A 17,006-nucleotide genomic window follows, 5' to 3' on the forward strand; every position below is an offset into this window, starting at 1 on the left:
GCATACACATCTTTAAAAAGGGTGTAATATTAGTCTACATCCCTACCCCTTAGTCATAAATTGTAAATTTTAGCGCGTGATAATATTTTTAACATTTAAAAATCTTAACTACCTATTTTCAATTTTATTAAAATACTTAAATTATTATTAATTATAATTTAAGGTCTTTTACTAGTCTATTTAACTATTGGTTTTGCTAAAACAGAAATGATAGTTAACGTTTTTTTCTGCTAATTTTAAAATATGATTCACACAATTTATGATTTATTTATTTATTTACTTATTATTTTTTACTCTATTAAGACCATAGTTTTTTTTATTGAGAATTTCTTCAAATACCTACCCTACGGATTTTTGTATCCATTTTGAATCATATAACAATAACTATTTAGACATTTTTAAATTTTAGCTCAGTATGAATTATAGATGAAACAATAATAAATTATGAACTTAACTAATTTAGTTGTTATAATAATTCATCGATTTATTTTACGTTAGATAATATTAACTAACAATTAAATTATAGCTAAATAGTTACTGCAAAACTTTTAACGTGCTTTATTTAAATTATGCTTAATAATACAATATGCAATACAAAATTTAAAAAAAAATATAAAATTCAATATGTAAATAACTTAAAATGTTTAAAGTCAAACTAGTGATATAATAATAAGACGTATAAATACGAATTTAGAAATATCGTTTTTAATAAAATCTTAAATTTCAAAATTTAATACTTATCATTACATCGCAGTATATATATTGTATATATAAATATATTTGTGTATGACAACGAGTACCAGTTTTTGATAATTTTCTCATTGACGAACCATGACGACACGACGTCTTTATATTATATTTACTTATTAATCGCAGTTGACCCCTAAATGCATACCACAGGGACGAAATACTTAACCCAGTGACCGAGACAAATCGACATCCCAAATACGACATGTTTGTTGTTTTGACACAGAACCATCCGAACCCATCCGTATTATGATGATTCTTTACGAGTCACTTAATACTTATTATTGGGGAAGAAAACTTATGTATAGTAAATGGTAGCCGCAATAATGCGTATTACTATAAAATACTACAATACACGATAATAAATATGTCCAACCCATCCAAAATAGCTGGGCACCGGCCGGTTTTCATTGTGCCTAAGGTCATGGGAACCTATCTGCAGCGCAACCCCTAGTCATGGGTTAGTCACGGTGGTTTTTTTGTGCAGCACGCGGGGTTTTCGCCCACGTGGCAGCACCGTGGTACGAATCATGGGAACTGACCTGACCTAAATCCGTAATGATGTCGTTTTTATTTCTTTTCAGTATCAGTACTATTGTATATAATATATAATGTATATAGGTTCCCTCGCGAGAATTTTTTTCCCCGAGAATTGGACGACCTATATATCGTATAATAATTTACCAATGATCATTGATGACAATAATAACAATATTATATTATAACTTAGTACACACCAATTTCCAAAATCGAAACCAAATGATTTCGATTTTTTTCTAACGATTTCACACTCATCGGTCACTATACCTGTTATTCTCCTGATTTATACGTGTTTATAGGATATAATATATTATTTATATATAATATAGGTATCTATTATATTATCATACACTGGCGTTTATAAGTCTCATCATTCGGTGGTTCGCATATACACATTACTGTTATTATCGTAACTATATATTGTAATGCGCTGCGTATACGGCCCCCCCAAGTGCGTGACCTAATAATATAAGAGTAGTTGAAACGACTTAGTTTATCTTATCTGTCCCGAACTGTACTTGTGCACTACCTATACTTATACATTTCTTTCTATGGCCTATATACATGAAACTATATATGGACAACAATATCGTTATTACCTATATACATTGCATACAAATAAATCCCTGTATACTTCTTATTTAGTATGTGCAATTTTTAACGATTTTTATTTGTATTTATGTTTGAACAGGTGAGAGCATAGCGGACACGAGTACTTCATCACCAGACGTCGCTGGCCCGGCATCCCCATCAAGCCGAATGGACAGATCGGTACCGTCGCCCGGACTTATCATATCGATGGATAGGTACGATTTTCCGTGACATGTCGGGGAGGGTATCGGGGCCACTGACCACTGAGGTTGCATATCATGATTTACGAGTGATTTTGCAACCGGCGTTTAACATCTCATTTTTCGACAAAATCACGCGACCGCAACTACAACGATAGCCTCCCGCTTAATTCTATGTTTTTATTACTATAATATATAATATATTATTGCAAAATCTCTCTGTTTATACACGATGTTTGCAAGAGTATCCGTGACCGAAGACGATGTCTTAAGTATCGTATAAGAGTATGGGACGCAATAATACACTAATATATTAAGTGGATTCCGACCACTTTTAAGGAGTTTAATATTTACAATTATCCTAGTAATAGCGTTTGTACTGTAAAAGAGATAGCGAAGCGTTACCACACACGCACGCACATTTTATTAATTTGTAGTCATTGACTATAATTCGTTTCAATGAAAGTATGACGTAGTTTACTCATCGTACACATTCGGTTACATTTCGAAAACATATTTAAATCTTTTCATAAGCTTATTTGAAATTGATCATTCATATTTTTTTTTACAATTACGAATTATAAGAGTACATTTTATAAAGTGGGGTGATCAATCTCGAGTTAACTAAATAAAAAATGTAAATTTGTTTACATGTTTATTTATCATATTGCTAGTTTTATCGGTACAATCGACAAAAAAATTAATCCTGCACGGAAATTTCTCTTTCTATACAGTAACTCGATCACGATCTTAAACATTTTTTTGAGCTTCTTATATTTTAATATTTTTCTTTTTGCACGATTACGATTAAGATTCAATCGTCCAATACGGAAAGAGGTACAGGCTTAGGCAGTATACTTACCTTTATAGTGCTCTAAATCACCAATAATACTCTTATCGATTAAATAAAAACATTTTATTTTAACGCCCGCGATTGTAATCAATATTATTATTTTCGGACGTAATAATTGCACATAAAATACAATATAATATATATTATGTACTATTGTTTTGATCGGTCCCGTATGTTTATTTGTGTATATAGAATGGCGTCGTCTCCGGAGTGCGGCAGCATGACCACGGACAGCGGGCAAGACCCGAATGACGTGGGAGAAGGCGTCAAGGTCAAAGAGGAGATGTTAGACGATCTGCAGCCGAAAGACATGATCGGGACGGGATACGAAAATGGGACGGTGGCCGATAACAAGACGGAACCACCGTCGCCGTCGCCATCACCTTCGGCGGTGGTCACAGCGGCGCTGGCGGCGGCGACGGCGGCAGCGCAACACGAGCAGCAGCAGCAAAGGCGCGAGTCGGTGGTGATGACCAGCCCGTTGAGTTGTGTCGTCAAGTCGGCAACAACGCCGCCGCCGCCACAGTCGTTGTCGTCATCGTCGTCGTCGTCGTCGTCACTATCGCCACCCTTGACTTGGACGACGGTGACCTCTCAAACGAATCCGCCGCCGCTGAGGTGTTACACGCCCTCCTCCGTCGCCGACTCCATGTCGGTGACACAGCAGTACCAGCAGCGCCGGCAATCCGTCGTAACGTCCGTGTCATCGGCGTTTTGGAACGCGGGCACGCAGACGTCGCCCGCGTCCACGGCGCCCGGCAACGCGTCCGTGGCCACCGCGGCCGCAGCATCCGTGCTGTCCGTGTGTCGCATCAACGGCGTCCGGCCCGAGCTTATTGGCGGTGCGGGTTTCGCGACCACGGCTGCGGCTGCCACCGGCAACACCGACATGAAACCGCCCGCCGCCATACCCCCGCGGACCACCCGGTCTGCACCCACCGTCATTATGGGCGAAGCGGGTAAGTCGTTAAGACACATATTGACTTTATATATAATTTAATGTTTCGGACGATTTTAGACGATTTTTTGGCGGAATTCAGTGCCGTTTACGTTTAGCATGTTTTTCGTCGTCCCACTAACAGTGTTGTAATACGAAGATTATTGTGTTTCGCAGGTGGAGTGCGGACGATGATATGGTCCAGTCCACCCTGCACCGTGGAACAGTCTACGTCACCAGCCAGCACTGGCTGCGGTTCCGTACCGTCGACGGTCAGCACGCCGTACTGGTCATCCGCGGCCACGTGGTCGTCCAACACGTCGTCCGCGTCGTCCCCGTCGCCGTCACCCTCGGCGGTCAGCGAAGAGTCGGCCGCCCATCTGCTGTTAAACCTCGGCGTGGCCGCTGGTCATGATGTGGCGTCTGTCATCAGCCACATGCCCGGTCTCAGGCCCATTGGTGGTCAGCTGCAGCAGACATCTGTAGCCAGTGGTGGAAATGGCGGCGGCGGCAACGTCACCGGCGGTGGACAGCAGAGCTTTCACGTGCCGCTCAATATGGAACGGCTGTGGGCCGGCGACCTGTCCCAACTCCCGGTGGCCGCCACGCATCAGATGCACGCGCTCAACCTGACGGCCAACACGGGGCCCGAATGGCCGATGGCCGGTTCCAACGGCGACAACAAATCCGCACCTGTCAACGCTTACCACCAGATGGAGGAAGCCGATGAACAGGAACAACCCATGGTGTGCATGATCTGTGACGACCGAGCCACGGGTCTTCATTACGGCATCATCACTTGTGAAGGGTACGTGTTATAGCCTTAAACTAAACAGCCGTTTTGTATTTTTCCGATTTCCCAGCAAATAATATTATTTACAACATGATCTATGTCCAACATTTTGAACATTTCAGTTAAAATACTGTATGAGGGGCAAAACCACAATAATACTAAATTTCTAATAAACATATTAATCGGCAAATTTTTGCAGTTATAATTTATAAGGGTTGGTCTAGACTCTAGATCACAGAGGCCGTGATGATATAATATTATACGTACATAACTTCATGATGCTATTTCGATTAATAAAAATATAACCTAAATTATCTGTACTATGGATTCAATATTAAAAAAAAATTTATGTTAAAAATGTAAAAGTTGTAGTAAATTTTGTGTGTAACATTTCTCCACCAAAATTTACGGCGATAAATATGAAAGGATGACATTCACGTTTTTCCCTTTACGCATCTCCTTTTCAATGACGTCACGTCGTTCAAGTTTACTAACGTAAACACTATACGTGTCGTGTATGTTTATCGTCATACATACATTTTTAAGATTTTTAAGTCAAAATTGCGTCGCTCCAGAATTGGGTTAAAGTGTGTAGTTTTTACTAACCTACGGGAAAAATACACGGCATACCGCAATGTCGCAAATTTATCCACGGTGCGACGTATATACATTAAACGTATACGTACGTATCGTCGTTGCCGTAACTGTACAACTCTTAACGGTACGCCTCGTCTCACTCAAGGACGACGACTTTTTTTTACTACAAGGTTATAGTATAATATAGGCATTACGCGTATATGTATTTCCATTCATCCGACACAGGAGTCGTTAACACTAACATAATAAAAAAAAAAAAACACAGCACAATATCTATCGTATTTATTACTATTTTTTTTTCATATCTGACAGACATTAACGTTTTTCTCATTTCCAAACAGATGCAAGGGGTTCTTTAAACGTACCGTCCAAAACCGGAGGATATACACGTGTATAGCTGAAGGCACTTGTGAAATAACAAAAGCTCAAAGAAACAGGTGTCAATATTGCCGGTTTAAGAAATGCATCGGTCAAGGAATGGTGTTGCAGGGTAAGCGAATCGTGTCGAGAGCACCATTTTACTATAAATACGTAATATTTGTAAAATAAAGATTACTATAAAAATTATAAAGCAAAAATAATTTTAAAAAGTAATATTTTATTTTAACGTGTTTCTAGCCGTTCGAGAAGATAGAATGCCCGGTGGACGAAATTCCGGCGCTGTTTACAACTTATACAAGGTAATTACATACTGTATAATATTATACACATTAATTTGTATAGTTTATTATTCGCGTTGATAAGAAATTTATGTTTAGACATTTTTATTCCTTCTCAAATGGAGATTTAAGAAATTTAACATCATTATATCGTTTATATATTTATAATTGAATAACATATTAATAAATCACGTATGTTTTAGGTAAAGTATAAGAAGAAGAGGCCACCGAAGAACGGACAAGTCAAAATGGAGAAGTCCGTCACATGCACCACGGCCAGTACCATGACTACGATGAAAACGGAAAACCAGGATAATAACTCCACATCCATGTCGACTCTGGTTAACGGAACCATATTAAAGACTGCACTGACGAACCCCAGCGAGGTAACTAATATATTTTAAATATTACGGTGAAAGTGTCAAATTCACATAATTTTATACCTAATAATATTCATGTGCATTTCATTGTCCCCTACAGGTCGTTTATCTCAGACAACGACTAGACAACGCCGTGAGTTCGTCAAGAGACCGTACGTTTTCGATCGAAGCTACGGTGAACATGATCAAGAACCTCGTAGACTGCGACGAGTTTCAAGATATTGCCACTCTGCGGGTAAATACTAAATACACGATATTATATTAAAATATTATCCACCGCTGTCGTTAGAAAAAATAAACTGACCGTATCTGTAGACACATTTAGAATAGATAGGCAATTTTAATATTTAGTTTCAAAATAGTAACGTATACCTAATAATAATATATATGTTTATTAATTGTTTAAACTGATTTAACAACATAAATAATCATGAAAATTAAAGTAAAATTATAAATAATATTCTTTCTAATGACTTTTATATTTTATATATATTATATACCTATAATATTTGATGTTATTACTATTCGTTTAAATATTTTACTATTTGGCTTTATTAAATAATTATTCTGAAAACGTTATTTTTTTTCTTAATAAAAGAATATTTACAATTTGAGCTCATTAGATAAATTAGATAATATATACAACTGAATACATTAACCATTAACATTCCGATTCATGCGCTCAAATGTATTATACTGTATAGTCTATATTATACATATCGAAAACTAACGAACGGTCATTAATATTACTTATTAGTTATTAGTAATTGATAATATAGTATTGTTATTTTATTGTAAATTATTATATGTATTGTATTGTGTATCGTTTATAGAACATGGAGGACTTGCTCGAACACAATTCCGATTTGTCAGCCAAACTGATGCAGATCGGTGACTCAATCGTTTACAAACTGGTGCAATGGACCAAGCGTCTTCCGTTTTATCTCGAATTGCCCGTCGAAGTGAGTTCAGTAATTACTATAAGCTGCTGTGTATAACAGTGTTTGGAAACTCTATGATTAAAGTTTTTATGGGTTATGTATATAGGAAAAAATATAAAAATGTCAATAAATATACTCATTATAATATAAAAATAATTTTAACTATATTAATTTATAATTCAAAAAATTAAAGCTAAACCAAACGTATCATAATATACAATGATGATGCATTTTTCATTGTGGATTATCATTAATTTCACAACATATTTAGTTTTTTCATAGTCTTTTTTTATTTATTTAGTAAATATAATATTAATTTAAAATAACATAAGTAATATAAATAAACTTCGATTATATATATTTTTTTATACATGGCGAACCGTAGTCTTAATAATATATTTTTATTACAATGGCTTACGGATTTCGTTTTACAGGTGCATACGAGACTTCTGACACACAAGTGGCATGAGCTATTAGTGTTAACCACTTCGGCGTACCAAGCAATACACGGGCCCCAGAAGATTTGGAACTCCACCAACATGAACGGTGACCGGAACGAGGATTCCGAATTCCACCAAGAGGTATGAATAACATTAGACCACACGATAGCAGCGATCTATATAAAATTACGTACGCTGTTACCTATTTCATATTAAACCCGGACTTTCCGCAGGTGTCTCATAATCTGTGCATATTACAAAACTGTCTGTCCTCGATGATGGGCAAACCCATAACGATGGACCAGCTCCGACAAGATGTTGGTGTTATGGTGGAGAAGATCACACACGTCACACTCATGTTCAGGAGGGTAAAGCTGCGAATGGAAGAGTACGTGTGCCTGAAAGTCATAATTATGTTGACACAGAGTAAGTACATTATACCACCGTCAGTCTAGGCAATCCAGAATAATAATAATCGTTGTTGTTTTTGCTTATCCTTCTACAGATAACGGCAATACCACTAGTGAGCTGGAAACCATCCAAGAGAGATATACGTCTTGTTTAAAGACTTATGTCGAACACACTTTTCCCATGCAACCCAATAGGTTGCAAGATCTCCTTCATCGACTGCCAGAGGTAAATTATTTACTACTACAATATAACGACCGTCTCCTTAAATCGAATTTATATTTAAGTACATCTCAGGCCTTATTCTAAGGAAATATATCTAAAGTGTAGTTGGGATTACACTATGAGTGATTAGAATAAAATAATCGTTTATTCAGTGTTATAAAGAACATTTTTAAAATTATATAAATAAAACTCAAATCGTTTTAAAATATAAAAAATATATTTATGTAGTTAATATAATACCTATATATACAATAATATACATATTTTTTTAAACAAGTAATCTATTACGATTTAGTACCTAACATGATGTATTTGAAATATTCATTCGTAATCCATATTTAATTTTTAATATTGATTCTTTAAAATTACATTTTTATAATTAAAAATAACAAATTGACATGAAAATTGTACGTTAAAGTAAAATTTGAAAATGAATCACCAGAAAATAAAAACTAAAATATTTAAATACTTAACAACATGCATACATTTTTTTAAATTTCAAAACATTCTCGTATACTCGTCCCATAATAATTTCAAAATAATATTAAACTTATATTGTTTATTTTAACATTTTCATCACTCATTCTCCAACTATCTTCAAATTAACGGTTATCAACATCCTTTTTTGGACAGTAGTGTAAAATCCTTAGAACATGGTCTGCGAGTACTTTTTTTACCCCTAAATAATAGAAATTCTGTTAGGTGTGATTAAAATTTAATCATGATATTAAAAAATTTATGTTACTATTTTTCCCCCTTACAGATTCAGTCAGCCGCTTCGCTCTTATTAGAGTCAAAAATGTTTTATGTGCCTTTCCTCTTGAACTCCACGATCAGAAGTTAGTGCGTACATTATGCACAGAGGATAGCTACTGATCATCATTATTATAATAGAATAGAACCAGTTACCAAAATAATAACTATATGTAATATATGAAAGTGAAAATGAAGAAGAAATTTGAAACGTCTAGATTTTGTCTACCTCGCACGCATGCGCGTGTGAACGCTACCGTAATATAGTTAGTATGTATTCGTTTTGTAGGTAAATTGTGCATTGTTGATTGTTATATTATTATGTGACCGAGAGGAGATTCTTATATTAGGAATATATTTTTTTTAAGTTTTTCTTGTTTTTTATGTATTACTAATACGTTTCATTTTGTGACTCTTGAGTTTTTCCTTTGCGATTTGGGAGTTATTAATCGTTGAATCCAGCTATATAAAAGTATCTATAATGTTAACATAATGTTAGTATAATAATATATTGTCTGTGAAAATTTGCCCCACGTCTGTATAAACTACGTATATATATATATATATTATTTTAAGATAGTATAATTATTACGATATGAGAAAAGTTTGCCGAAAGAGATTATAATAATAATAATATATGATGTCGATGATATAGGTATACGCGTATGGGTTACCTTTGTATTAATTAGACTTAATTGTAGTTGTAATGTTATATTGTATTTCGAGTGTATAAACTCATGCGTACAGTACCTAAATCATGTATAATATATATATATATATTTATATATTAAATACGTTAGTATAGGTACGTTTTGTTTAAATGATGTAGGCTGATTGCTGAATTATATTATCTTCTCTCTCTTTGTTTCTCTATTTTTCCAACCCCCCCCCCCCCCTTATCACTCTATCATTCTCTCTATTTCCGAGTGTTTCTTTACGGTATACTCTCCTCCTAATTTTGATCGAGTGGCGTTAGGCAAAACGTAATGGGCACCGTCATTGTATTCGTATTGAATACTGACACACACACATACACATACAAACTCTCTCACATACATAATATATTCGAAATGGCTATAAATTATTTTGGTATTTCTGATAACTTTGTGATTTCTTATTAACGTAATTTATAATTATTATATAGTAAAAATATAGTTTGACTTACATAATTTTCATTCATCGCGTAATATGTATAAATATATATTACTTTTGTACCTATATTATTTTTTAAAAAATAAGTGAATACTTAATTTTTTTAATCAACACACTGCCAGTATATAAATAACAATTTTGCATTATACTACTTTTATATTTTCATAAAAAAAAAATAAGTTAAAAAAATAAAACGTGAAAACTATATTTTTATACATTTTTCGTATAAACGAAAAATTAATTTTAAAATATTAAAATAATATAGTAATATACAATTTAAGTTAAATTAAATATTTAAATTTCGTTAGATATCTGTCTATAATAATATATACATAATATGTATATGCATTTCTCGACACCGTTTCGACGGATGGTTGGTATCCATTTAAATTTAACACTTAGGTTTTTTTCTAAATAAAATCCTAGTGCGCTTTCATCGCAACCGTATCGGTTGGATTGTTTTCAAATGCCCCACTATTCCTCCAGCAATTTCTAGGTTACCTATAAATACAAAACAATATAATATGATATATTTACCTCAAATAGATAACCTATTTAATATTCACGATTATACATAAATATATCTAACCGCTTAGGTAGATTCACTTTACACTAAACTACATGTTTAGATTAAAAACTATAGCTGAATAGGTAGTCAAACGTTAAAGTTACCAATTTATTGAAATATAATAAAAACGACTCCTAAACTAAAGAAAAAAAAGAAATTATTATAAATAATAAAATATATACCTACGGGTTATAAACTACGTAGGCTAAGGTGCATAATTAAAACATAAAACGAATATTAGGCTCGAAAAAAATAATGTTGAAAATAGGTACACACATATAATATATATATGTTGCAAACATGTTCCTTTAGTTTAACTGGTAAGAAAAATATTGTAAATTATGTCCAATGTGTTTTTTTTTTTATATATAGGAGTAAAATACGATATTGGGGATAGGTATTATTATCTTGTTTAACCTTTTTTTTTTTTTTGTTAATTTGTAACCTTTATTATATTCTTGATCGTTATGAATTGTGTTCCAACATTACTAACGTTGTACTTGAAAACTAGATTTTGTAAAATGTTTAAATGTTTATTATTTGTGTATAAGAAAAATTATTTATAATACTATAATATATATAAATATATATATGTAATAATAATAATAATATTATATTATGTAAACACTGACTGTTTTATCCGTGAAAATCGGTGCCTTTGCGCTTGTTTTTGATTTTTTTTTTTAAATAATATTGTATAACAGAATCTGTCTTTTAAATAAAAATCATATAATGTAATATGTTTGATAGAAATGTAGGCTATAAAAATAATTTTTTTTTAAAAATGATCTATCGAAGCAATAAAAGTAGTAAATGAAAAAAATAATTAAATAACTGAATCATAAGACTTGTTTTATTATATCTATACATTAAAATAATCAATTTTTCAATTTTATATGATGAATTCTATTGTACGATTTTTATTTTAACATTTTTACATAGGACATAAATTGAATAATTCTTTAATCAATGGTTGTTTAAAATTTAATTTTAATCGACTAATATAATGTAATATTTTTTTCGGTTCTGTTTGATTTTTTCCGAACGTTTGTAATATAATAAAAGTGATAATTTGGAATTAAAATCTTTGGGTTTTTTTTAGTTTTAATTAGTAAATTACACGCGATGAATGATTTTGTACTAAAAGTTAAAAAAAATAAAGTTAGAAACACGCAATAGCTCGTCTCTTAGGCCTGCTGTGTATTGTTCAAAACGTTTTAAGTTCACACAACCTTATTTATATATTCCATCGGTGTAATTTATTATAGTTTATAATCAATTTTTTCTTGTATTTTGATACTGCGATTTAATAAATCAATATAATTTTTTTTTTAACTATGTAACGATGATTTTTATTTTAAATACCCAAATGACTGTAAAACGTTTTGAAACACTTAACAATAATCGCATGTAAATATATCTTTTTCTTATGGAATTCTATGTAATTCATGACACATAAAAGACAATTTTATACGTTTCATAATTTTTTTTTTTAACTACGGTTTTCTAAAAGAAAATCATTAATATAAATATTTAATTGAAAATTATAACATAATTGTGATAACTATTTGAACATCAAATGAGCTCAATTGTTTTACTTTTTTTCTAGATAAACGTGAATTTTTCAAAAATATTTTGCTTTAAATTTGACTTTAATACTATATGATATTCACTGCATATATATATATATATATATATAATATTATATATATGTATATTTTTATTATTATCATTTTTTATTACATTTTTTTTATGAGTGTCGTCATTTTTTCTATATAATATATACGCATATTATAGCCTACATGACTTAAAACAATACACTAGGAAATTATTTATATTTTGTACATAAATTGATATTTTAATTAATATAATATTTTATTTTGTAAATAAAAAAATGTTCAGTCAGTATTTGTACAAAATCTATAGACATTCACTTTACACCTACTACTATAGTGTAATATTTTGATTTTTGATACGTTTCAAGTAAATGATTATTACATATTATTAGCTAGGGTATTAAATTAATTGATTAAACATGCTGATTAAGTTTTGAAAGATAAACATAATAATTATAATATATATTTGATGTTGTTTGTTTTTTTTCTTTTTTAATGTCGATACTAGTGTAATATTGCATTTTGTTTGTTTGTTTTTATTTTAATTTTGTTTTTAATATTATTATTATTATTATTATTATTATTATTATTATTAGCCTATTTAAAACCTGTGTTTGGAAAAGAGAAAAAAAAACTTTATTTTTTCTTCTGTAAAGCAAAATGAAAAAACAACTCTTATCGTATGATATCTTACATGTAAAGCCTACCTATTTGTTTTATAAACTAGACAGGTAATTTGGTAAATAAATAATAATAAAATATAATAATATTGTTTTTTACATTTTTTAATATTTTACTGCGTCTATATAACTCTAATATACCTTTTTTATAGACGTTATTAAGTAATATATCGTCATATAATTATTTTTCCTACTGTTTTATTTACACATCCACATATTATATTATAATACATACTAGCTATATATAGCCATTGTACCATTAAGAGTGTAATGGTATGTTTTAAAAACATTTCATTCAAAAATATTATGACTATATATTTTCAATATTTTTGATTGAACTTATAAGGAGTCCTGTATACAATTTAGTGTAAGAAATGTTTATGCTATAATCTCCTGTACGTAGTATAATTTTTTAAATATTTTTTCTCCATTTAGTCCTTTTGAACAATAAATACACATTTTCAATTTTTTGTATTATTTTTTTCCCTATAAATGTTTATAAGAAAATTTTTATTAAAAATTTAATACAAGATACAAGGTTCTTCATAAGCTCTTATTGTGATTATTTAAAAATAATAAAGATACATTGGTACGATTTAATATATTTATCCAAATATTTTTACTTTTCTAATATGAGTACTGCAGCTTATGCAGTATTGTATAACTTAAAATATAAGGACGAAAAATTGATAATATTTAAAAAAATATTGTTGATAAATTGTTTTGATTTTTTAAACAACTCATTTTTAGATACTTATAAAAGTTAATTAAAATTAAAATTATCTTAGATATTGAATAATCTAATAGTATTCATCGATATCTTTGGAGACTGCTGTCCCGGAAATCCGTGTACATTGTAAATGAGCATCCCAGAATTGTCTGGGTCTTGGGTCTATAGAAGTCTTAAACCAGTCTTGAATTTTTTATTTATATTTTTAAAATATCAATTTGAAAATTATTTCTCTATTAGAGGTTCACAATTATTAAAATGTATCATATTTTTTTTTAATTAGACTTTAAATAAAAAATTTAAATTGCAGTTTTTTTCGTGTTATTTTAATGATTGAAGATACTCAGTCCATATTCCACAAGTAAAATCTGAATTTCCTTTTTTTTTATGTATCTTTAATGTGTTAAAATTTAAGCAGAAGCCGGTTAAACAAGTGAGTTATAACTTTTAGTATAGTTATAGTAGATATAGAAAGCATGTCAAGCATGATTATTGATTATAAACACAATGGCCTATGATATACTTTCTGTATAATATATACTATTTCATAGAATTAAATTTTAAGCTAATTACATATTATTAATTATATAATTATATGACTATAGTTTTTTTATGTGTGAATGACTATTATTGTTAATTAGTGGGCCACGTGCATAAATAACACAAAAGTCATAGAGCATACAAATACTAAGAATCATTATCTTAACTCGAATCAATCAATGTAATATATCTCTAAAAATCGTGATAAAACAGCTATAATGCTATATAAATATAATATATATTTTAGGATATCTACTATTCTTATGAGTCAAGACTAACTGATTAATATTTAAGGGGGCGTGGTAAAAAAGTAATATTTCACGTCGTTAAACTAAAATATCTCATTCTATATAAAGGTATATGAGTATAAACGTGTGTATTTATGAATTTATGATCTATAAAAATGTTTAAAATCCATTCCACGACGATCATTTAGTCTTTCAATACATTGACATCATTTTTTCGAAGCACAAGTTCTTAAACGTATTGACCTCCGTCCCCACTTTCATTCAGCTGTAGACGGATATATTAATAATAATATATTATTATACACTTGTGCTTCGCAATAATATTCTGTATTTCTGTACACTTAAAAACACTATTTCAATAATTAATTCATGTCAACGTCTCTTTGAAGAGATGTATGAATCATATAATGTATAGTTATAGTTGGTTGGTAGTTTAAGTAAAAGACATGCCTACTGAAATGCGACGACCTTCACCTGCTGCGTATATACTATATACTCGTAACATAATAATAGTAACAATAATAATAAGCTGTATAATATTATAACGAAAACTTTTACCAAAATAGTTTCTAAACATGATTTATCAATACTATATTGTGTACCGTCTAACCAGTAACTGGTACCAAAAAACGACAACACCATTATACATTTTATTAATTTATATTATATAATAAAACACGAGATAAGTTTAATAATTTAAAGCATGTTAAACGATGATCAGTGATCATAGTACATATTATATATAGGAAACCTGCGTTACCTATATTGTTATTTGGGTCAAGGAGACCCTTAGAAAATTAGCTTAGTGGGTGCAACATTTTATATCGCTTCATTTAAATGGCCAACCTTTTTTAGGATTAAATAATCGAATGTAGATAATGGGCAATTCTAATGATTAACTGTAATCTAACTATTATGGAATAATTTCTTTACAATTTATTAATTCTTAGCAATTCTATGATTTACGTGTATACTGTATATAGAGTATAGACTGAAGAGTCTTAAGTTTTAACTAAGAGTATTATGAGTTAAGACCATACGATATTCCCGATTAAAGAATATATTAATAATAGTTTCCTATAAGGTATTTATTTTAACTGTTTCAACGAACTCTTAAAAACTCGTTTTTATGTGTAATATGTAAATTAAATATCTAACAAAAATACTTTAAAGTTTTTTCAGAATTCTGTCTTTGATTGACATTATAAAAACAATCTTATTACACTGTATATATCTATATCGTAAACGAACTAAGTATGAATAAAAAAATAATGACTTTCAGAATATGTATTTAGTTGCATTAGGTTCTTGACTAGATTACTAGAAGCTTCTTGTTAAATAAGTCACGGTAATTTCATTGCTAGATCAATTGTTTTTGTTGCTACACAATTTTAGGTAAGTACCTACTTAGTGGAGCTAGGAATAGAGTATTTTTAGTTTTATAATGTGTATTTTTTTGTTTTGTAATACTTTTTAAAGAAGAAAATATTTTAATCTTCAACGTTGAGAATGGTTTTTGGTAGAATATTTTATCTTTTTAAATTGTTATTAAAAATAGTGGTATTTAATAAACATTAAAAACGCAGTGAGTAGCAGTTTAAAAAAAATTATGTCATTATTGTAAATAATCAAAGCATACCTAAATCATACGGCATACACAGACTTACCATAACAGTTTAGCTTTTTTTAAGATATTAAATAATAGACATTTTAAATTTTTTAAAAACTTAAAAATTTAATACAATATTCTTCTTATCCAAAATTTGATCATGGCCCAAAATGTATAGATACGCTGGACTTCTGTAACCTTTAAAAAATACTAAAACGTGAAGGTAAATCTTTGTGTTTGCAAATTAGTTTACTGCAATACTTCGCCAGTGCGGCAGTGCAACGCAACATATACATGTATATTGATGCATTAGTTTATAATATAGGACATATAATAGGTATTAACCTAAATGTCCTATTTTATATACATGTATTACTTTAAAGGTATGTCATTTTCATTTGTCATATTATAATTACCATATTATTAAATAAATTTATAATAATATAATAATACTCTAGAGCAGGGATTTCCCATTTTTTTTTTTACCAGGTCATATTTTAAAATATTTGTGGGCCAATTTTTTTAAGTTCTTTATAGTAAAAAAATAATTAATTAAAAACAATGAAAATTATTAACTATGAATTATTTTCAAAACATTAATTAATTTTGAGTTAAGTGAAAAAATGTCATTAAAACTATATAATTGTTAAAAAAAGTTAATATAATATGACTTAAGAACATATTGGAGATATTATTATTTTATTTTTATTCTTTATTGGAAAAAAGTAGCTACGGCCAACTTCTCGTATTTTGACCTAAAACGATAATAAAGGGTCACTCCGTGTATTCGAATATAGGC

At 30.3% G+C, this 17,006-nt stretch overlaps 1 protein-coding gene across 8 annotated transcripts in view; it reads left to right on the forward strand.

Annotated features, from left to right (window-relative positions):
• LOC132923392 (hormone receptor 4-like) overlaps positions 1 to 13,179 on the forward strand; it is an 81,152-nt gene extending 67,973 nt beyond the window's left edge. For all 8 annotated transcript variants that reach the window (XM_060987366.1, XM_060987371.1, XM_060987370.1 and 5 more), the window contains 12 exons: positions 1,979 to 2,093; positions 3,124 to 3,890; positions 4,046 to 4,676; positions 5,600 to 5,748; positions 5,877 to 5,938; positions 6,121 to 6,303; positions 6,398 to 6,532; positions 7,131 to 7,259; positions 7,673 to 7,819; positions 7,912 to 8,104; positions 8,184 to 8,314; positions 9,075 to 13,179. In XM_060987366.1, the coding sequence (XP_060843349.1) occupies positions 1,979 to 2,093; positions 3,124 to 3,890; positions 4,046 to 4,676; positions 5,600 to 5,748; positions 5,877 to 5,938; positions 6,121 to 6,303; positions 6,398 to 6,532; positions 7,131 to 7,259; positions 7,673 to 7,819; positions 7,912 to 8,104; positions 8,184 to 8,314; positions 9,075 to 9,155 (2,723 nt within the window). In that variant the 3' untranslated portion in view covers positions 9,156 to 13,179. The remainder of the gene's footprint in view (positions 1 to 1,978; positions 2,094 to 3,123; positions 3,891 to 4,045; positions 4,677 to 5,599; positions 5,749 to 5,876; positions 5,939 to 6,120; positions 6,304 to 6,397; positions 6,533 to 7,130; positions 7,260 to 7,672; positions 7,820 to 7,911; positions 8,105 to 8,183; positions 8,315 to 9,074) is intronic.
• Positions 13,180 to 17,006: the final 3,827 nt, after the last annotated feature.

This window comes from Rhopalosiphum padi, chromosome 2, assembly GCF_020882245.1.
Source record: "Rhopalosiphum padi isolate XX-2018 chromosome 2, ASM2088224v1, whole genome shotgun sequence".
NCBI lineage: Eukaryota > Metazoa > Arthropoda > Insecta > Hemiptera > Aphididae > Rhopalosiphum > Rhopalosiphum padi.